At 36.9% G+C, this 24,078-nt stretch overlaps 1 protein-coding gene across 2 annotated transcripts in view; it reads right to left on the bottom strand.

Annotated features, from left to right (window-relative positions):
* Window positions 1-8,954: 8,954 nt before the first annotated feature.
* Window positions 8,955-24,078, bottom strand: part of TMEM117 (transmembrane protein 117) — a 534,621-nt gene continuing 519,497 nt past the window's right edge. For both annotated transcript variants that reach the window (XM_061205138.1, XM_061205139.1), the window contains 2 exons: window positions 21,511-21,640; window positions 8,955-10,586 (listed from right to left, as the gene is read on the bottom strand). In XM_061205138.1, coding sequence (XP_061061121.1) covers window positions 9,940-10,586; window positions 21,511-21,640 — 777 coding nt within the window. In that variant the 3' untranslated portion in view covers window positions 8,955-9,939. The remainder of the gene's footprint in view (window positions 10,587-21,510; window positions 21,641-24,078) is intronic.

Consider the following 24,078-nt stretch of genomic DNA (forward strand, 5'->3'; position numbering starts at 1 on the left):
GGCTCACGGGCCTAGTTGCTCCGCGGCATGTGGGATCTTCCCAGACCAGGGCTCGAACCCGTGTCCCCTGCATTGGCAGGCAGATTCTCAACCACTGCGCCACCAGGGAAGCCCCTTGGGTTCAAATCTTAACTCTGCATTTGGCAGCTTCGTGACCTTGGGCAAGTTAAGAAACCTCTCTGAATCTCAGTTTCATCATCTATAAGGTGAAATTAAGCATACTTACCTTTAATTGTTAATGTGAGGATTAAGTGGGATAATTTGTTTGCACATAGAAAATACTCAAAATGGTATAATATTAATATGAGGATTGAACAAAGATCTAGATAGAGTAAAATATTTATTAAGATGAGGAACATCTATAAATTTGTTTTATTACTGTAGTTCTCAGTTATAAATTATAGTGGTCCTTCTCAATCATGCAGGTTAAGTCCTCAAAACGCCCAGTAGCACAATTATTTGGTGTTAAAAAACTTAAGACCTTATGAAAAATTGTGTTAGAGGACAGAGCTTTAGAATAAACCTATGAAATACATTGCATGTGTTTTATATTCTCTGAAGTAAAATAACTGATACTTCACACACAATCAAAATAATATCGGTGGTATTTTACACGTGTTAAATTAGTAATAATACTATCTAATTTTGTTTCTCACTAACAATTTTCAGAATGTCTATTGCAAAGTATCTGCAAGATATTTTTATTTACAAGATGTCGGCTTTTATTTGCTGATAATATGTTAACAGACAGACTCTGCCCTCATGTTTGTTCTCCCGTCAAGGGTGCTGCAGTCTCTCTGTTAAGTGTTGATTTTGTCCTTCTCTTCTCGTGTTGCCCACTCTCCCCACACCTACTTCTGTAGTTTGTTTCCCAGGTCCCACGCCTCCACTCCTGGGTCTCACCACACTCCCTGGGGCAGAAGTGGCATAACTTGAGTGCAAGCAAGGATGCTTAAGAAACCAACCAACCAACCTTTTGTGTAACCCCCTCAGTTGTGTTGAACATATGTTTTTGAGTCTCCTGCCTAACAGGTAGGAGTACTGCACTCGTGATAACTTTACGTTGAAGTTCCTTTGACAACGCCTACCTCCTCTCCCTGAAGTTTTAAAGCTCATTTGCACTACAGCTGTCATTTTTCGTTTCCAAGTCTTCCTTGCTGCTGCTTCCATCCATGCTCCACCATCTGCCTTACCTTGTCTTTCCATTATAAATAGCCACAGTTTTTCCAATTATCTTCAACAAGAGTGACTTGTGAGCTACAAATACTACATCTCAACTTCTCTAATTGTTCAAATTATAGTACAGTTCTGGTCCAGCCGAAATGTTAGTAAGCCAAACATGTATGACCTCGAGTCTCTTACCTATTTTTATTTTCATTAATCACAACCCCATGCACACAAACGTCTTTAAAAATAAAAATAGGGATCAAGGAGAAAAGTGCCAGTTTATCTGTTGCAAAACGAATTCAATTGCTCTCCCCCTCTTAAGGGCAGGGCTGGCTAATAGATTAGAGTTGTGTCCTCAAAGACAAAGCTGGAGGAAATCAGGCCAGCTAGAGTAAGAAGCCATGTCACTGTCTGAGGGAAAAAAAGACAATAAAAGCACAAGACCCAGATTGGGGTTGCGTATACGAGAGTGTTAATTTAAAATAAGGGTCAGTTCACAGTGAGGACAGATAGGTGATAAGCAATGGTGGGGAGCTGAGATTTTGGGTGAATGCCAGATAATACAGTGGGCACCATAAACCATTAGGGGCAGCTAAGAGTGGTTTATTAGCATTACTTTTTTTTTTGAAATTTTTAAATTTTATTTGTTTTTTTATACAGCATGTTCATATTAATCATCAATTCTATCCACATCAGTGTATACATGTCAATCCCAATCTCCTAATTCATCACCCACCCCCTGCCACTTTCCCCCCTTGGTGTCCATACGTTTGTTCTCTACATCTGTGTCTCAATTTCTTCCCTGCAAACCGGTTCATCTGTACCATTTTTCTAGGTTCCACATATATGCGTTAATATACGATATTTGTTTTTCTCTTTCTGACTTACTTCACTCTGTATGACAGTCTCTAGATCCATCCACGTCTCTACAAATAACCCAATTTCATTCCTTTTTCTGGCTGAGTAATATTCCATTGTATATATGTACCACATCTTCTTTATCCATTTGTCTGTTGATGGGCATTTACATTGCGCCCATGACCTGGCTATTGTAAACAATGCTGCAATGAATATTGGGGTGCATGTGTCTTTTTGAATTATGGTTTTCTCTGGGTATATGCTCAGTAGTGGGATTGCTGGGTCATATGGTAGTTCTACTTTTAGTTTTTTAAGGAACCTCCATACTGTTCTCCATAGTGGCTGTATCAATTTACATTCCCACCAACAGTGCAAGAGGGTTCCCTTTCCTCCACGCCCTCTCCAGCTTTTGTTGTTTGTAGATTTTCTGATGATGCCCATTCTAACTGGTGTGAGGTGATACCTCATTGTAGTTTTGATTTGCATTTCTCTAATAATTAGTGATGTTGAGCAGCTTTTCATGTGTTTCTTGGCCATCTGTATGTCTTCTTTGGAGAAATGTCTATTTAGGTCTTCTGCCCATTTTTGGATTGGGTTGTTTGTTTTTTAAATATTGAGCTGCATGAGCTGTTTATATATTTTGGAGATTAATCCTTTGTCCATTGATTCGTTTGCAAATATTTTCTCCCATTCTGAGGGTTGTCTTTTCATCTTGTTTGTAGTTTCCTTTGCTGTGCAAAAGCTTTTAAGTTTCATTAGGTCCCATTTGTTTATTTTTGTTTTTATTTCCATTACTCTAGGAGGTGGAACAAAAAAAATCTTGCTGTGATTTATGTCAAAGAATGTTCTTCCTATGTTTTCGTCTAAGAGTTTTACAGTGTTTGGTCTTACATTTAGGTGTCTAATCCATTTTGAGTTTATTTTTGTGTTTGGTGTTAAGGAGTGTTCTAATTTCATTCTTTTACATGTAGCTGTCCAGTTTTCCCAGCACCACTTATTGAAGAGACTGTCTTTTCTCCATTGTATATCATTGCTTCCTTTGTCATAAATTAGTTAACCATAAGTGCATGGATTTTTCTCTGAGGTTTCTATCCTGTTCCATTGATCTATATTTCTGTTTTGTGGCAGTACCATACTGTCTTGATTACTGTAGTTTTGTAGTATGGTCTGAAGTCAGGGAGTCTGATTCCTCCAGCTCTGTTTTTTCCCTCAAGACTGCTTTGGCTATTCAGGGTCTATTGTGTTTCCATACAAATTTTAAGATTTTTTGTTCTACTTCTGTAAAAAGTGCCATTGGTAATTTGATAGGGATTGCATTGAATCTGTAGATTGTTTTGGGTAGTATAGTCATTTTCACAATATTGATTCTTCCAATCCAAGAACATGGTATATCTCTCTATCTGTTGGTATCATCTTTAATTTCTTTCATCAGTGTCTTATAGTTTTCTGCATACAGGTCTTTTGTCTCCCTAGGTATGTTTATTCCTAGGTATTTTATTCTTTTTGTCACAGTGGTAAATGGGAGTGTTTCCTTAATCTCTCTTTCAGATTTTTCATCATTAGTGTAAAGGAATGGAAGAGATTTCTGTGCTTTAATTTTGTACCCTGCAACTTTACCAAATTCATTGATTAGCTCTAGTAGTTTTCTGGTGGCATCTTTAGGATTCTCTATGTATAGTACCATGTCATCTGCGAACAGTGACAGTTTTACTTCTTCTTTTCCAATTTGGATTCCTTTTATTTCTTTTTCTTCTCTGATGGCTGTGGCTAGGACTTCCAAAACTATGATGAATAGTAGTGGTGAGAGTGGACATCCTTGTCTTGTTCCTGATGTTAGAGGAAATGCTTTCAGATTTTCACCATTGAGAATGATGTTTGCTGTGGGTCTGTCGTACATGGCCTTTATTATGTTGAGGTAGGTTCCCTCTATGCCCACTTTCTGGAGAGTTTTTATCATAAATGGGTGTTGGATTTTGTCAAAAGCTTTTTCTACATCTATTGAGATTATCATATGTTTTTTCTTCTTCAATTTGTCAATATGGTGTATCACATTGATTGATTTGCATATACTGAAGAATCCTTGCATCCCTGGGATAAATCCCACTTGATCATGGTGTATGATCCTTTTAATGTGTTTTTGGATTCTGTTTGCTAGTATTTTGTTGAGGATTTTTGCATCTATATTCATGAGTGATATTGGTCTATAATTTTCTTTTTTTGTAGTATCTTTGTCTGGTTTTTGTATCTGGGTGATGGTGGCTTCATAGAATGAGTTTGGGAGTGTTCCTTCCTCTGCAATTTTTTGGAAGAGTTTGAGAAGGATAGGTGTTAGCTCTTCTCTAAATGTTTGATAGAATTCACCTGTGAAGCCATCTGGTCCTGGACTTTTGTTTGTTGGAAGATTTTTAATCACAGTTTCAACTTCATTACTTGTGATTGGTCTGTTCATATTTTCTATTTCTTCCTGGTTCAGTCTTGGAAGGTTATACTTTTCTAAGAATTTGTCCATTTCTTCCAGGTTGTCCATTTTATTGGCATAGAGTTGCTTGTAGTAGTCTCTTAGGGTGCTTTGTATTTCTGCGGTTGTAACTTCTCCTTTTTCGTTTCTAATTTTATTGATTTGAGTCCTCTCCCTCTTTTTTTTGATGAGTCTGGCTAACGGTTTATCAATTTTGTTTATCTTCTCAAAGAAACAGCTTTTAGTTCTGTTGATCTTTGCTATTGTTTTCTTTGTTTCTATTTCATTTATTTCTGTTCTGTTCTTTTCTATTTCTTTCTTTCTACTAACTTTGGGTTTTGTTTGTTCTTCTTGCTCTAGTTCCTTTAGGTGTAAGATTAGGTTGTTTATTTGAGATGTTTGTTGTTTCTTGAGGTAGGATTGTATTGCTATAAACTTCCCTCTTAGAACTGCTTTTGCTGCATCCCATAGGTTTTGGATCGTAGTGTTTTCATTGCCATTTGTCTCTAGGTATTTTTTGATTTCCTCTTGGATTTCTTCAGTGATCTCTTGGTTATTTAGTAACGTATTGTTTAGCCTCCATATGTTTGTGTTTTTTACGTTTTTTTCCCCTGTAATTGATTTCTAATCTCATAGTATTGTGGCCAGAAAAGATGCTTGATATGATTTCAATTTTCTTAAACTTACTGAGGCTTGATTTGTGACCCAAGATGTGATCTATCCTGGAGAATGTTCTGTGAGCACTTGAGAAGAGATTGTAATCTGCTGTTTTTGGATGGAATGTTATATAAATATCAATTAAATCTATCTGGTCTATTGTGCCATTTAAAGCTTGTGTTTCCTTATTAATTTTCTGTTTGGATGATCTGTGCATTGGTGTAAGTGAGGTATTAAAGTGCCCCACTATTATTGTGTTACTGTCAATTTCCTCTGTTATAGCTGTTAGCAGTTGCTTTATGTATTGAGGTGCTCCTATGTTGGTTGCATATGTATTTATAATTGCTATATCTTCTTCTTGGATTGATCCCTTGATCATTTTGTAGTGTCCTTCCTTGTCTCTTGTAACATTCTTTATTTTAAAGTCTATTTTATCTGATATGAGTATTGCTACACCAGCATTTTTTGATTTCCATTTGCATGGAATATCTTTTTCCATCCCCTCACTTTCAGTCTGTATGTGTCCCTAGGTCTGAAGTGGGTCTCTTGTAGACAGCATATATATGGGTCTTGTTTTTGTATCCATTCAGCAAGCCTGTGTCTTTTGGTTGGAGCATTTAATCCATTCACGTTTAAGGTAATTATCGATATGTATGTTCCTATGACCATTTTCTTAATTGTTTTGGGTTTGTTTTTGTAGGTCCTTTTCTTCTCTTGTGTTTCCCCCTTAGAGAAGTTCCTTTAGCATTTGTTGTAGAGCTGGTTTGGTGGTGCTGAATTCTCTTAGCTTTTGGTTGTCTGTAAAGCTTTTGATTTCTCCATCGAATCTGAATGAGATCCTTTCCGGGTAGAGGATTCTTGGTTGTAGGTTCTTCCCGTTCATCACTTTAAATATGTCATGCCACTCCCTTCTGGCTTGTAGAGTTTCTGCTGAGAAATCAGCTGTTAATCTTATGGGAGTTCCCTTGTATGTTATTTGTCATTTTTCCCTTGTTGCTTTCAATAATTTTTCTTTGTCTTTAATTTTTGCCAATTTGATTATTATGTGTCTCGGCATGTTTCTCCTTGGATTTATCCTGTATGGAACTCTCTGTGCTTCCTGGACTTGGGTGGCTATTTCCCTTCCCATGTTTTAGGGAAGTTTTTGGCTATAATCTCTTCAAATATTTTCTCAGGTCCTTTCTCTCTCTCTTCTCCTTCTGGGACCCCTATAATGCGAATGTTGTTGCGTTTAATGTTGTCCCAGAGTTCTCTTAGGCTGTCTTCATTTCTTTTCATTCTTTTTTCTCTATTCTGTTCCACAGCAGTGAATTCCACCATTCTGTCTTCCAGGTCACTTATCTGTTCTTCTGCCGTAGTTATTCTGCTATTGATTACTTCTAGTGTAGTTTTCATTTCGGTTATTGTATTGTTCATCTCTGTTTGTTTGTTCTTTAATTCTTCTAGGTCTTTGTTAAACATTTCTTGTATCTTCTTGATCTTTGCCTCCATTCTTTTTCCGAGGTCCTGGATCATCTTCACTATCATTATTCTGAATTCTGTTTCTGGAAGGTCACCTGTCTCTACTCCATTTAGTTGTTTTTCTGGGGTTTTATCTTGTTCCTTCATCTGGTACATAGCCCTCTGCCTTTTCATCTTGTCTGTCTTTCTGTGAATGTGGTTTTTGTTCCACAGGCTGTAGTACTGTAGTTCTTCTTGCTTCTGCTGTCTGCCCTCTGGTGGAAGAGTGTATATAAGAGGCTTGTCAGCATTACCTTTCTCATGTTTTGTTTTGGGTTGTGTTGGGACTCACAGGACAGCCAAAGAATGTAACAGAATTGTTCCAGAGACCAGTGGTGAGACACGACAGTGCTACTCGCACCTTCAAATATGAGTGTCTGTGTTGAATAACTTCTTTCCTTGTACTGTCAGCCCGTAGTGCTATTGGACATTACTTGTGAAATCCGATGGTATAAAAGTGATAGGAGATTTTATGCCTGGCTGACTTTTAGGACAAATGAGGAAGAAATAATTGTTAGCATTTCTAATAGGATTCACTGATGATTTTAGATGTGTTAGAAGATAAGTGAACAGGATAAGAAGATGAGATAACTGACTGTGGTTATATAATTTAAATGGGCATGTGGTGATAAGATTTATGTCTAGGCATATATTATCAGGCATAAAGTCATAGGGTTTATTTAATTTTCAATTTATACTACTAATGAAGTCCCCTATGATGCAGGATACTAAAATTGTGTCAAATAAGTACAAATTCTGAGCTGCATGAAAGAAAATACTATAGTTACTGAACAGTAGATATATAATTGTTTATAGTCTTTAAGCATCACTGCAATTAAGGCATCATATTTGTTATGCTTTCTTTAGAATTTTGGTTAGTAATTTTTTAATCCTCCTTTTAAGCTCGCCATTTTTCTGAATTTTTAAAATGTTTCTGAATTTACTACACATTTTTTAAGTGTCCTCCATAGTCCAAAAATTTTGGTATTCATAAAGCTCTGCAGAGTCATAGTCCAGTGACATATGACTCAGGATCTGAGACTAAACATGGATGGGTGAGATTTTGACTTAAATTTTATTTCATTTTCTAATCTTTAGTTGGAATAGGTGCAAATGGAATGTGCAATACACAAAAGAGGTAGCAAAAGAAGGAGGGAGACCCACATGCCGATAAAAAGGTCAAGATTGGTCTATACAATTGAATATTGGAAGCCTTTGAAGGATCGAATCTTGTTTGACTATTAAAGTGTCATCCCTGGATATTATTCTATTTGATACTAAACTCATGGAAACTTTAAAGACAAATATTCATATCAGCTGATAGCCAGTTTCTCTAGTCAATCCTTTGAAATGTATAAGCATAGTGCTCTAAGATTGGTTGGTTGGTTTGTTTTCTATCTTACTTCTGCTGACTAGATTCCTTCATTGAAGCACTTTTTCCTTAAAAGCCACATAAAGATTCTCAAATAATATTTCCATAAGGACTACATACTGATAATAACACCCACTTTCTAAATCAACTTTCTTCTTCATTCTACAAGACAATGACTTTCAGAATAAATAAAAATATAGTCCTAAGTGGCATTATTTACTTGTCCCAGAGCCCAAAGTTGAATGTTCCACTATGCAAATTTGGTCATGGTCAATGTTCCTACATGTCAGGGATAACATGGTAAGTTTCTTTGGACAGAATGGTCAGTGGGTTACTATAGTGAGCTTGATCTCTGCAATTTTAGTGTCAGAGATACTTATGATTCTAAGTACACCATGTGTGGCTATTAAAGGTAAAATAAACAGCAGGGGTATGGTTCCAGTTGCTTAGTAAACAATCATAGAAAGGTGTTTATTAAAGCTGACTCTCAAGTGACAGATAAATGCACAGTTCTATTATGTATGCTAAATTTAACATGCTGCAAGCTTAAAAGCAGATAGATCAAAACAAGAGAGGTTTTAAAAAATCATAAAGACAAAATACAGCTATGTCAGTATGTGACAGGAAAATAATTTTACCTTAAAAGTGATCTTCCCCAACCCCCTCAAGGAACATGTAACCACAATTTATGGAACAAAATTAAAGCAAGTTGGGAGCATTCCATTTCTTAGCCTGCTTGGCTTTGAGTTAAAAAAAAAAAAATTAATGAGCTGTTGTTAAACTAAGACACAATTGATCTCTTCTACTATAAACAAAAAATTACATCACATAATTACTGATGTATAATTCTGATTTATTAATGTGCAATGTTTAGTTCTTAAAAAAACAAAACAAAAACAACAAAACACACACACACAAAACAAGCCAGTAAACAGACTCTTTCATGCACATCCTTTTTTCTACCTTACAAAGTTCCACAGCATGATTTTTTTAGAGGAGTTCTCTTGCTCAGGGTTGGCATATGTTTTTCAATTTTCACTGTCAACAACCATATTTACAGAAAGATGTACAAATATTGTGAATGGTAGGCTGTGCAACCCTCACATGATTAAAACTTCAGTTTCTTGGTTTTCTAGGGCTTTGTGTAAATGCCAATAAATTTGAGAGTTCACCTAACTGTGCATCTTAACCTTTGTTCCCAAAGGTGTAGGGCAGGATTTTTAATCAGGTAGCAATTTACCTTAATTGGGAAAACATAATTGGGTATTATTATCTAATTGCAATTACTGGTTGGAGAAAGTCACATTTCACAAGTAGTGACCCATGATGGATTATCACTCCCCTATTATTGAATTCTGCATCTGTATTTGTGTTTGGCAGACAGCCAATAAAAATTCAAAGGTAATCACAATGCTTCTCTGCAGTCCAGCTGTCAAAGTCACCAACTCCGCTGCTGAATAAGAAACCGAGACATACTTCCTGAGCCACATCTTGGCTATATCTGTTTCCTGCTCAGACATCAAGTGGAGATCAAAATAATTGTATGAAAAAAAACCCATGTGAAGCAGGTTAGAGAACTGTTCCACACTTCGTTTCTGGTACAGTTAAAAAGTTTAATGTCTCAAGGCACCACAATGGTTGAACATCAGATACATGGGTAACCAGCTAATCTACTAGGCTGTAAAGTCAGTAAGTAGCTTGTGCAACTGTGAAAAAGCAATCTCTAGAGGACTGTTAGATATACTGTAGGCACAGGTATACAAATAGAAAACAATGAGTCCTAGAAAAAGCATGTTGAGCACCGTTGTGGCATTGTTTGTAATTCTTTACTTAACGCTACATAAACCTTAACATTTACAAAAGGAAAGACTAACTTTTGAAAGTTACACCCAGGGTTGCTCTTTGTGCTATCCCCCAATAAGCGGTTCTAATTCGTCGGTGTACTTTTAGAAGTCGTTGGATCTGTGTCGCCCACTGTGGTGCTGGTCGATTCATTCAAGTGCGAGCTCAAGTTCTCCGACGTTAGGTGGGAAGACTTGTAGACGATCTCATTGAAGTCAGACCTGATGCACACCAAGGGGGGGTCATTCAACGGGTCTTCCACTGAGGCCTGGGTGTTTTCTCGCGTGATTCCCATGTCCTTGCTTTGTTCTGATGGGGATTTTCTTTTCATGCGTGTGTAAGCTTTGTCTGGATTCTCCATGCCTTGTTCATTTTTCAAAAACCGTCCAAAGAACCAAATGAAGAATCCAAACCACACAAAAGCTATCAGACTTGGCACAAAAGCCAGACACTTGACATCAAGTCTAGCCCCTATGAACCTGCTGTGTAAGAACATGTCTCCCTCAACATAGGTTTTATTAGTCTGAGGGTTGGTGTGATTGGACCTCCATTCCCAGGATAGCTTGGTTCTGTTCAAATCCTTTAGACTCTCTGAGTCTTTCACTGTATATATCTTCTGCCCTGGGCCAATATACTGTCCATATTCATGAGGCTTATAAAATATCTGATTCTTCCACATATTAAGATCCAAAATCAAGACGAGAAAGATAATCCCATAGTTAAACCATTTACCTGCATTAAAAAAGAAATACTGCATATTAGTCAAAGACCTATAAAACTGCAATAGAGTTTTCTCCTACAAAATGGAGATACTGGTATTATAGCATAAATGATTAATATTTTAGACCTGCTAAAATTTTTTTGAGAGTGTTATGCTGCCATTAAGTGAATTGGCAATGGGAATTTCCTAAATGGATTCTAGGCACGTGAAAATGTAACTGTATATCCCAGAGCCAGTAATTTATGATATTTACACTTTCTAGATTAAATCTCCTGGTTTTTAAGGCACCACAGTTATACTCAAATTTGGTTCCATGTAGGTTATTCTATAGAACAATTTAATTAAGGTTTAAAAACAAAGTTCTGATGAAATTCTTAAGAAAAGTCCAACGTATGATTGACTATCTCTTACAGTTTTATAATTAAGCCAGGGAAAGAAATAAATCATTTTGCATGCAAGCACAGCAGTATATCAATTGAATTCACATTGCTCTTTGTAGGTGACCTGTTGATTAAACCATTAGTTGATGTGATTCAGATCAATAATCCTGAGCATTCATTTCAAGACTTTAAAAATAATTGCATCAAATTCTCATTGAACAGAATCCATTTATCAGACATATAAATATAACCAAAGCTGTAGAAGACATGATTTGGAGAGACTGTAATTATTATGACTTCTTTGTAGTATTTAAAAATCTTACCTAAATAAGGTATTATTTAGAGACATACTACCTAGTGAAATCTTTGCATCTTTAAATGGAAAGAATGTTGAAAAAATTTCAAGGGATACTAGATTCCATTATAATTTTTATTATAATTTATTCCAAGTTTTAGTGTATCATAATAATATAGTAATACTCAGCTCATAGTTTTGCAAAATTAGCTGATATATATAACAGGTTCTCAAAGTTTTATTTATAATTATATGTGTTATGTCAAAATTATTTTATTCTGTATTTAAAAATAGTGATAGTGAACATTATTAAGTTACTGCTTCACATGAGAGATAGGATCTTGGGCAAACTTCTTAAACTAAGATTGGTAAAAATGTATTTTTTAATATGTACTCCAATAGAACACATAGCTCTATAAAAATATAACTTTGTAAGGAGTTAAAGAAAGTATTTTATCATCATAATTACACATTTTCAATCTCCTATTATATGCAAGTTGAAGAACTTTAATCCGGGGCTGGCTCCCAAACCTACTAGCTATGTGACCTTGGGTTAGTTGTTTAAATTCTCTAAACTCCAATTTCTTTACAAGCAGAAAATAAGAGTACTTATTAAGCTGTTAGCATTTCACGAGATTATTAGATACTAAGCACAATGCCTGGTACATTATAGGAACTCAGTAATTGTTACTATTATTATCATCAAAGCCTTGCCTAAGTCATGATAATGTCTTCATTTGCATGAGAAGGTGCAACTTCTTCTCTATGAAGAGAATTTATGTAAATCATATGAAGGGAACTTATAACTCTGCCTGTCCTGAAATCATTCAACTATACAGGGTTTATAATATTTGTAATGGAAGCTCTTGCCTGAATGATTTATTTGGCACACCCAAACTGCAAAGTAAGATAGAACATTGGAAACGTTTCCAGATATGATAAAATGTTTATAACATCTGGTACTGTTAAGTTCAAACCACTCCTGCCCTCTTGAATCTTCAAAACAAAAACAGAATCAACCATAAAACAAATTAAGAAAGCTCAAGCCAGAGAAATTCAAAGGTGAGCATCATTACCAAACATTTATTGTGCTCAGAATAGACTCTGTGGAGGGTACATTAGTAGATGCTGAAGACATATGCTACTGCCTTCTAGGAAGGAACTCATCATCATATGGGGGAAATAGGATAGACACATCAACAGATAAATAATAATAAGAGGCCACATTTAAGAGGTGCCAAAGGAGTGATACAAAACATTAATGCTGCAGATGTTGAGAAAATGGAATAAAAACTGAGGGCTAATTTCTGCAGAAAATATTTTGAAGGAAATAGCAATTCATGTGGTCCCAGAAAGAAAAGCAAGACAGGGAACAGTTTGGAAAATGTTATGTTTCTTTTTAGTATATGCTTTTATCATGCTGCAGATAGAATAACATACAGAAAAAGATCAGATAATGTGGAAGAAAAGGCCTGAGGGGAGAGAAAAGGGAAAGAATGGAGAATATCATAGGAAAAAAAGGCCAACCAGAATGAGAGACAGGTGATATATAAAAGTTCAGGGATTATCATTCAGTATCTCGGAGGCACTAATTTGTAGCTTCTGTGATAGAAGCAGTTGGGAGAGGGGCTTTGGATGTGTCTTTGTTGTAGAAGATCCATACTTATTCCCTTGTTGTAAACTACATGGGTTATGAAGCCAGACTGGATGGTGAGGGGAAGAGGTCCTTGGACTTGTGTGACTGATCATCACCTTCTTGACTCATAAAGGTCCCTTGGAAAAATGTGTACCCTTTCTAGGTCACTTTTATAAACTCATGAACAGAGCAGTCCTTCATAAAGTGTCCTGTTTCCAGGGTAATGATGTCAGAAACTGAACATAAGCAGCATCACGGAATCAGCGAGGAAAAAGAAGAATGCTCATGGAACTTGGAGAAGGGTGCTTTTCTGGTGGGGAGAAGATGCTCAGGGAATGTTTACTAGTCAAAGGAAAAAAATAAAATCAGAGAATAAAAGTGGTAGTGAATGTACAGCGATCAAACTGAAGGAACCCTGAGGATAGAAGGAGCTTTTTTCCATTCTTTCAAATTATTTTCTCTACCCAAGTTGAATGGTGCTGGGTCAGTTTGACCACTAAACTGTCACACTAAAGGATCACGTTATGTTGTTTCTCACGTGACCTGGTGTCTGAATATTTAGATAGGATGAAGGAGACACACATTAAGAATGTGTTGCCTGACATGGATACCATCACCCTGCTCTAACACATCTTTACTGATTTGTGAGAGAGAGTACCATAGTGACAAAAACTGCAGGCTGGACACCAGCAGATGGAGATCTAATACTCATCTTAAATAATACAACCTTGGGTAACTTGTTTAACCTCTCCAGATCTCAGCAATTTTATTTTCAAATTGAAGAAACAGAACTAGATGCCTCCCAGTTCTATGATTCTGTCCTCTTCCCCCAAATCCTTCTACTTATTAACTATTCAATTATTTTTGTTCTATGAAATGGAGAATAATACCAACATAACCACTTCAAAGGATTATTGTGAGGATAAAATGAGAGGTTATATTTGAAAGTTCTCTGAAATGTATTGTTTGCCAAAAATGTAGGGTAGTGTTATTTCTGCCATTTCTTCCTTCTACTTCTTCAATCCAGTTAATACAAGATCTTAGCGATAGAAAAGAGAGAGAGAAGAGTGTGTAAGGATTTGTAACAAAGATATATCCTAAATGTTTCAGTTTGGATAAAACAGAATAAATTACTGAGCACTGACATTACTGGGTAGATATCACTGGACTAATTATCCAAGAGGATCCAGTGTATAGCTATATGTAAATATGCTTTGTGAATCACCATATTTAACTTGTTAAAAATCCTTAGCAATTGTAATTTGTCTACAGCTTGCAGTAGTATTAGTCCAGAGACAAGGTCTTTTATACACACAAATTTGGAAGCAGATAGATTCTTCCCTCCCCTGCAGACAGATCGTGTTGGGGGTGGGGAAGTGCAGAGAGGAGAGAATCCTTTTCTCCTCTGTGAAGGTAGCATTGTCCTTCCCCCCACTGCTGTAGCCACTCAGTTGAAACTTGGAACAGCTGAAAATATAGAAGAAGTGGCTCTTCTTACTTTTTGTGTGTTTCCTGCCCACCTGACATAACTTCTGGTCCATTTATCCATTTGTACAAGGAAGGATATTTATCTTTCTCTATCATCCATTCTTCCATTTTCCTATACAGTGTTTTATTACTTTGGTAATACTCTCTTCTCTTTAAAAAACTACTTTTATGAGATGCAGCAAACTAGAAAGCAAAATCAGGTGGGACAACTCAACTTTAGTCATCTTGCCTATAAAGTGAAGGAGTTGAGTTATATACTCCTTAAGATTTCTTCCCTGTCCTAAAAGTCTCTTTGATGATTCTGTGAAATAAACATCATCTAAACCTCAATGTTTTATGATTGACCAGAAAATTCTCACCATTAGAGCAAAAAAAAGATGCAATACACAATTTTCAGATGGAGAAAGCTTTCCTTAAAAAAAAGATTGTATATTTTGAGAAACGCAGTTTACCATAAAATAGTAAATTTGAGTCCCTGAAATGACACACATGACAAGGTATAAGACCCAAAGAAGAAAAGACTAGAAGTACTTCTACTGTCATTTTTCCATGTGTGTTGTTGTGAACTGACAATCAACCATAACAAGAGGTTTGGTATTTCGGCATTTATCACATGAGAGATTTTGCATTTTCCCCTGTTGTTTCAACTACATAGCATAATGTAAATCGGCAAGGAGGAAGGGTAATAATCCATACATTATTTCTATTAATCTCCTTCTCGAAATACCTCACTGTCTCCTTTAATGAGAAATCCCTGCACGGTGTAGGTGGGATTACCTCTTTCTTGTGTTTTGTGCTTTTAATGAATCTTACTGATTGTCAAAAATATTACAGTGGTAATTTTATCATTTTACTTTGTGGGAGTTTATAGAATCCTGGGCTAGTTAATTTTAAAAGAACTCTTCATTAAATATCACCCTCACTCAGCATAGGAAATGACAACAGTTTGGGGGAAAGTGCTATTTTTTCAACTAAGGAAAAAAACTATAAGTGCTGATATTTCCACCATATAATGAACCTTTCATGATTCAAATATGCAATTATAATATTTTGAAAAATCTTTTACTCAGTAGGGTTGCCAGTTAGCATTGAGGTTGAGCTGTGCTGTGAGCACCCTCTATACCAAGTGGGTGTCACCGCTAAGCCAGACTCCTGTGTCCAGTGGTCAAGCTCCACAGAACCATTTAGTGTCCATTATGGGATACCAGGAAACCATGGCCTTGAAGAAGCCGAAGTTTGGATAATTAAATAAATAACAGTTTGCTGTAACAGGCTTCTTGGTCGTATTCAATGTCCTCTCATTCCAGACATGATCAGTGAAAACAGTGCTCACTGAGTTAGCATCTCTTTAAGTCCCCCCTAGGTATTTTAGGGATATCTAGAAACCACATTAAGTGCTTGGGCCATAAGGAGACCATTTAGCAAATTGAAGATAATTACTAAATAATTGATGAACTAATGAGAATTACTTGAGTTAATAAATTATCTCCTTAAGACTTAAAAGCAAATGAATATAGCTTCTCAAAGTACCTCTCTTGTCATTGTCATTTCCGTTAAGTGCGAGACTACCCCTTTAGGACATAATCCAATATGATGAATAGAGGTAGAAACTTGTGATGATAAAATGTGGAAGAAAAGGCCATGAAGTTGTACTGAATTAGATGATCCTCAAACTCTGACTTTCTTGAGATTGGGAATTGTGCCACTTATTTCCGTATTCCCTAGATCTTAGCTTAGTTTTAGATACATGTTAGCTCAGAAAATGTCCACTAATCATTAGGTAAATGTCTGAGATACTGAAAAATTTCGAGGAGTGAAGTTCTAGTCTTTCAAGTCAAATACACGTGTCACCATGATCTGGTGAACTCCAGGATACTGCTAAAATCAGATAAAATCTGGAAAATTGAGAAAAACAAAATATTTGTCTCAAAGATTATGATTAATTATATATTTCAAGTCTTTCTTCTGGATGTAAAGACAAATTCCTGAAAATCAAGTGAGTTTTATTACAAAAATCCTCATCTACGTATGCATAAGTGAACCCAGAACACCTAAGCCTGAACAAGATAGACCAGCTTAGGGACAGCAAGGACTGACAGGCAGTGGGCAAAGCAACCATGGCCTTGAAGAAGATGAGTTTGGGACAAATAAAAGGGATTGCTGCTTTATGTAGAAGTAAACATAGTTTACTTACATAGTAAACTCCTAGAGCTTCACAAATGTGTTGAAAATGGAAATTGTTGCAGGAAAGGTTTAGAAAAATTCATAACTGAGAGACTAGCAAGAGATCCTTGTGTACTTTGGATAAATTCACGATCACTGGGGACTGTCATGGTGAAGGGGGTGCATTGTATTTCCCTATAACAAGTCCCTTGCTAATTCTGCCAGACAGAATATTCTGCTGGATGGACCACTGGCCTGCCCTCGCCAGCACTTTCCATGATCTGTTTGACACAGGAGAGCTCTTTAAAAAACAATCTTTGGGAACTCATTTGCCAGAAATCAGGCACCTATGGAAATAAAATGAAGGGGTTTTCAGCATTATTTTCCACATTCTCACCATTGTAAAGCACCTGTGCCCTCACGCATCTCAGGAAACTGAAATAGAACACAGACCTACAGAGGCTTGTTTACTTCTACATTTTCCATTTTTGCCGAAAGGCTTCCCATGGGTATCATCGTGCCAGCAGTGTGAATTCTCTCCTCACAGATGCACAGGCCTTCCTTCTGGCCTTTCCCCCAACCCTCTCCTAATTTACTCAGATGATGGCCACCAATGGGGCACTTCCTTTGTCTGGCTGGGATGACAGATGGCAGAGCTTCCACCGAGATCGGCATTAATAGGACTCAGAGGAGCTTCCAAGACTGAATTGAGAGGCCATTCCTCTCTTGAGACTTAGTACATCACATTTTGAATCCATCTTTGCACTCACCTTATAGGTAAAAGGGAAGAAGCCAAAAGAGATAATTACACAGTTGCATTTAGCACTTACTTTTAGGAGAAGAACAATGGACTTGGGCTAAAAGCACCAATGTGACCGAATCACTAACCATTTATCCCCTTTATTACTGAAGTCAAAATGCCCAGAAAAAAATATTTTAACACACCCTTGGATAGAGATGATTTATTTTTTATAAGCTGTAGCCCAGCTTATAAACTGAAAGCTCATACATACTGCAGCAAACCATCTGTCAAGGGGGATCCAGATGAGCTAAACAGATGCAACAATTCAAGTTATTTCTGACATGCATAAATAAAACTAGCTAGGAATCAGGATTAAAAAATACTCAAATCCTAAAGGCTTTTAAAATGTCAATGGGAACTCATCAGTGTCAGATAACCCTCTACATACAGAGCATTTCATTGGGAGAGAGATTTTTTTTTTTTTCATTCTTAGATATCTCTTTCTTGAGGACTCAGAACAGTAAATAACAGGAAAGAACTCAGAATAGTGGAAAAATAATTTGAGAGCCCTCTCTCAGGCTACCTAATGTTTGTGAATTAAATAGGAAAGCCAGATTCTGGAGGGATGAAAGGAAAAGCTTTAGGTAAAAATACTGAGAGCTTATTGAGTGCTTACTTCATGGCCGGCAGTGTTTTAAGTGCCTTGTACATATTAATTAATTTCATTCTCACTGCAATCCTATGGGATAAGTACCATTATTGTCCCCATTTAACAGATGAAAAAACTGAACCTCTAAGAGGTTAAAGAGCTTGACAAGGGCCCTGCCACCAGTTAGTAGCAGGGCTGGAACCTATGCACCAAGTCTTTACATTCCATTGCCTCAGCATGCACTGAACATCTTTTCTATATCACAGAGAAATAATAGTTGAGGCCATCAAGCCATCCTTGACCCTGGGAGAACCCCAGCCATCCTTGTCTAGGCTCTTCTGGTGCAGAACAAACACAGACAGAGAAAGCAATAGACAGAGCTATCTGGAGGTCTGTAGGATCCCTTCCTAGCCCTGGCTCCAGCTTCTTCTGGACCTTTCTCCGGTCATGCTCTGCTTTGGGACCTCCTCTGTTGGCCCCAGCTCTGAACTTTCTAGCTGCTGCCAGGCCCCTACCATGTGCCTTTCTCACTGGCTACCCCATTTCTATTGAATTTGCATTCTGCCCCATGGCTTTTGTTTTAAGAAGTGCATAGAAAATAAATAAAAGCTGAGATGAGAGGAATTCTAACTATAGAAAATGTTTCTCAGTAGCAGTGTTTCTCAAAGTGTGGTTCTCTGGCCGCCTGCATAGGCATCATTGGTGGTGCTTAAGAGGATGGCAGATTCTGGGCTCCACCTCCTACCTCAGGCATCTGACTCTGGGTGTGTGGCTGATAGATCGTTTATACAAGCTCTCCAGGTGATTCTCATACACATAAAGTTTGAGAAACATAGACAGATATAGAGGGTTTCATGCTTAATACTCCCGGGGGTGATTTGCTGAACAAGGAAAGCATTAGGGTCTTTTTACAAAAAGAAGCAGAACTTGAAGGAACCTATCAAGCTAGCATTTGTGGTTCACTTGGAAACTTGTGGGCTACTAACTATTGAGCATGTTAAAATACAACATGTAGCACTGTGTTTTGGGGGTTTTACCTGAGTTTGCCCAGAAACAACTATCTTACAACATCAGATAAAGTCAAAGGCCTTTCAGGGGAGATGGGTGATACTCCAAAGTGGTTTCAGCAACCTCTTCACCAATCCACAGAACAAAGAGAGCAAAAGAACAAAACAAGAGGGGAAAGTTCTTTTTTCAGCCTCCAAACCTGTCACCATTTTCCTAGAAATTTTTATCTTGGATCTGGGGAAGCACATGACCATCTTACCACAAACTGGATTTAAATAGTTTATGGTGGAGCCCTTCACCCCAAAGCCCACATGTATCCTATCTTATTTTGAATTTAAGCCCCAGAATCCTCGAAAGCCTTCCTAGTAGGTCCAGATACCCAATCATTTGCATGGTTCTTCTCAGGGAGACCGTCTGACCTCACCGATGTCTTCTCAATCAGAAAGGAGCAGTTCTCAATGGTCAGCATCACCCAGGGCGGCTTTACAAAAGTCCCATTCCTTGGCCTTTGCCCAGACCTACTGGGTTGGGACCACTAGGAATGGGGCCCAACAATCTGTATATTTATAAAATTCCTGGATGATATGATAATCAGCATAATTTGGCAAATACTACCCCAAAGCCTTAATTATAATATATTTCCATCTTCTGGAAAACTTTATTAATGTGAAGTCTCTATTGCAAAAACTTAGCTAGGCTTTCCTCTTTTTACGTTTTTAGAAAATAATACTTGGTGGGATGAAGGTTTTAGTTCAAAGGCACAGGAGGCTTTACCTTGAAAGTAAAGATGCTGAATCTTCAGAGACTCCTGTATGCCTGGCTCCCTTCCCAGACACTGAATACAAGTTTTAGTTGTAATTTTGTATTCATATTCTTAAGTAAAGCATTCCAAATTGTGTAAGCTTTGGGAACCACAAAACCTGCCCCTGCCCCTGTCTATAAATGGCAGCATATATGACAAAGCTATGCAAAAGCGCCCGAAATTAAATATTTTTAACAGCTTTATTTTTCTTTCTGGCCAGTGGATTTTCTGAGTCTTCCCCCATTACCCCCTTTTTTAAACCTGATATTATGCACTCAAACAGTATATTTTTGATAGGGCTTCTGATATTCAGTCAGAGACAATATTAGTGCCATGATGGTCTGAGACAAGAGCTGATAGAAAGAACAGATGGTCCCGGCAAAAGCCCACCCAAAGGGATATGATGATACCACGTGTGTGATAGCTGTTTTAGAAGTCCGAGAGGGTAGCATGCTGTAGAGATTAAGTGGGGACTCTGAAACCACACTATGTGACCTGAACTCAAATTGATTGATTTACCCAGTGAATTTAATAGAAGAGCCTCATTCATTTTGAATAGGAAAAGAAACCTGCTGCATCTTCCCTATTCATGAGCTCATTCTCCAATTTAGGAAGGTTGCCTCATGCTCGAAGCAAAAAACAGCCTTCAAGTTGAGCAAAGGTTTTTTGCAGTATTCAGATGTTCACGTTTTCTGTGCTCAGGCTATTTTTATTCGGCAGCACAGACGGTCGTGTAAGCACAGATTTCTTCAGCAGTTTTTATTATAGCAGGTGTGGGATCCTAGACCACTGTCCTTAAAACACACACACATTCACTACCTGCATTTGAACAGCTTGAGAACTAATGCCATTCTCTCTCTGTGAACATTCAGCTGACTTCTTCTTGTTATAAAGAGAAAAAGAGGTATAAAACGAAGCTCTGGGAAGCCTTGTTTAGATGAGAATGACTGAGTTGTCATGAAAGAAAATTATAATAAATCATATTCGAGCTATTTCAAGAGCAGGATGCATCTGAAAATGGAATAATCTGAGGATCCACAGGAGAATCGCCTGAGACAAACATGAGCCCTGCCAGAGCAGTAAGTTTTACTCAATCAAATGAGAAGTGACCCAACTCCCTAAAGGCACATGGTCTGATTGGAGTTCTAGGGTACCACTGTTTTGATCTCAGAAGCAAATGAAGAACAAAGCATAAAGAGTATTCACGACGAAAAAATATACTGAGCTGTATGTTGTGAAAAAGAAACCCACCTAATGAACAAAACCAAGGTTTAGTGGTCTATGGAGTGTGGCAGAGATAGCAAACGATCCATAACAAAGGTATGACTCATCTCTGATACTCCTAGGCTAGAACATGAGACTTGACATCACAAGTGGCTGCCCAATGGGGGACCACATCTCTCTGCTCTCCTCAACTCTACGTGGGGCTATCTCACTAGTTATTCCCCATGGAATGTGCACGGAGGTGACACGTTTTATTTCCAGGCCAGGGGGTTAAGAAACAGGCAAACCCTCTTAGTCATTTTCCCCATTCTCATTATTCCCAGTTGCCCACTGGATGTTGAAGTTGAAATTGTTAAAGCCACCAGGAATCTAAGTCCCAGAAGGATGGTCCACAGCCCCCTGCTGATCTGCAACCGCCTTGCACTGTTACGTGAGTAAAATAAAACCATATTCCTGTATGCTTCTAAAATGTTACCATGTGCTTTGCCTTTTATAGCAGCTAGCATGACTCTAACTAGGAGACAATCAAATTGTGTTCAAAATTATACCTGTTATGTGAATACGATATTCCTCCTTGAAGATCTTCTGGAAGAAAGGAATCTTGAACTGCATGTGAGGCGTGTGCAAACCAGGAAGATTTACATCGACGTCTCCCATGAAATGTGGGAATTCCCAGTCCTGCCAGAGAAAATCAACATGAAAACATATCTGTGATTTGTTTCATTCCTAAGCAGCTAAACACCAAAAATTGACTTTTTATAAGCACCTATTTTAAAATCATTTAAATGCAGCCAGCTGTTGGGTGTATCCGTTTTGTTTGGTGATGGTTGTTTTATGTACATTAGGTAGCGGTATGCAAACAAAATCAAAATTAAGTCATAACTTATATCCTTAGATTGTCTCTTTAATGTGATAAGAAGAAACCAATGCAGATTTGATGTGCATCAATACATGTTTCTGTCTTTCTTTCTGGAGACCTGGTCTTAAATTTTTATAGGAAGGAAGTGATCCATATTTTATAAATATGGGGTAATTTAGTTATATTTTGTTCCACTACTTTCTAAAAATAAGAACCTTATAACAGCATATTTGTGTAAGAAGACAAAGTAAATAGGATCTAATTCACTTAACCGAGTTCCTTAATTCACATCAAGGGAGCTTTATTAATCATCTCTGCTAGCAACTATATGGAATGGGAAAATGCCAAAGACTCCTGTCCTGCTCTCTTGCAATTTAGCATCAATTTGAACCAAACGGTGGAGGGCCTGACCTACTAGCTTGTGAGATGAACAGTGAATTAATTCCCAAATTGTCATTAGTTATTTCCTTGTTGTCAAGGCAAAATCAGGTGGTATGACTCTCCTTCTCATAAGGAAGGAAAACAGATGCAAATGAAGACATTTTCAGGTGTCTCATTTGCTCTTGGTTTTTGGATAGAGGTACCAAATTAAAGTTCATAACTAGCATGTGAAGAAGAAATACACTAAATAATGAAGAAACCTTTAAGCTGAATCCATATTTTTATTTCTAGTAATGAAATGATCACTAAATTAACAGTGCTATACTTAAAGAATTTTTTTAAAAAACTTGGATATGAAAAAATAATAAAATATTAATTTAAGATTTCAATCTGATATCTCAATATAAAAAACTTAATTTTTTCCAAGATTTCTATATATGCAGCTAATAGAGGTGTGCTGATAATAGTGTGCCTGAACATTTTAGGAGTTTCCATGTCCATTCCACTCCCCTCTTTGCTAAAAATTCTGATTAAGGCAGAATAGACCTTAAAGGAAAGGCGAGTATGTGAGTGGTGGTAACCAGGAAAGTTTTCAATGTTTATTAATTTCTTGATCTATGGATCACTTTAAACCACTAATAAGAAATAAATATATAAGAAGAAAATGATGCAATATCATCCCTTTCTATTGGTATGTATGCAAATTTCTTGTTGGTCTCGCCTCTCCTGGTTTTTCAGATTTCAGCAGCAAATAGACATGTAATTTTGGAAATTCAGAAAACCCAAAGCATTGGATCTGAATAAATTTGGAACATTTTGATCTAAAATATTAATAGGAAATGGATCAGTAATAATACTTGTGAACAATTGCATTTTATTAAAGTGCATTTATTTTTGGGTTTTTTTTCCCCACTGATAATATCTTGTTCTTTCTATGTTACTTGGAAGACTCTTGCAAGAGAATTGAAAATGAATTTAGTCTTTTGCTAAAATATAACTGACATCTGCCATAAAAAAAATTATGCTTGGCAATGGTAACCAGAGAATATTTCACTAGCCCTGGCTAAAAAACACAGAGCATGGTCAGTAGAGAAATTCTCTCTCTTATTTCTTGGTTTAAGGAGGCGTTTAGGATTAACAGATACACACTATTATCTATATAAAATAGATACACAATAATGACCTACTGTACAGCACAGGGAACTATATTCATTACCTCGTAATAACCTATGATGGAAAAGAACCTGAAAAAGAATACCTATATCTGTATCTCTCTCTATATATATATCTGAATCACTTTTCAGTACACCTGAAACTGACACAACATTGTAAATCAACTACACTTCAATTTTTTTAAAAAAGTAAAAAAAAAAAAAAAAGGAAGAGAATACTTCTTGGTAGTAATTGGGCAAGTGCACTTAGTGTGCCTTCTTTTGGAAAGATGTTCTTAGACTGTTATCATTTAGCTTTTCATTTCATGAAATGGAAGCTTTCTACTGGGTATGAAATCGATTTTAGTTTGAAAGTAATCTCTAGAGATTTCTTGTAGACTGGGATCAAAATTTCATTCCCCCCAAAATTGTTCCTCAATTATTTCCCACCTGTACTTGGAGATAGAAAGATGAATTAAGGAAATGGAAAGTAGGAGAAAGAGAAGAGAAAGTCTTGCTCTTCATCTAGAAGATGGCATTACTTGTCCTTTTATTTTTTTAAAGAAGGGATCAAGGCAGGGATTTCGGGGGAAAGTGTGAGAGAAGTATCTTATGCCATCTAATAAATTAAAAACAAAGAGAACTAATAAAAGAGATGATATGTAAATTTTCTTAGATTCCCCACTTATACATTATTTTTTATAATGACCAGATTTTGGTTTTCA

This window comes from Eubalaena glacialis, chromosome 11, assembly GCF_028564815.1.
Source record: "Eubalaena glacialis isolate mEubGla1 chromosome 11, mEubGla1.1.hap2.+ XY, whole genome shotgun sequence".
Taxonomy (NCBI): Eukaryota; Metazoa; Chordata; class Mammalia; order Artiodactyla; family Balaenidae; genus Eubalaena; species Eubalaena glacialis.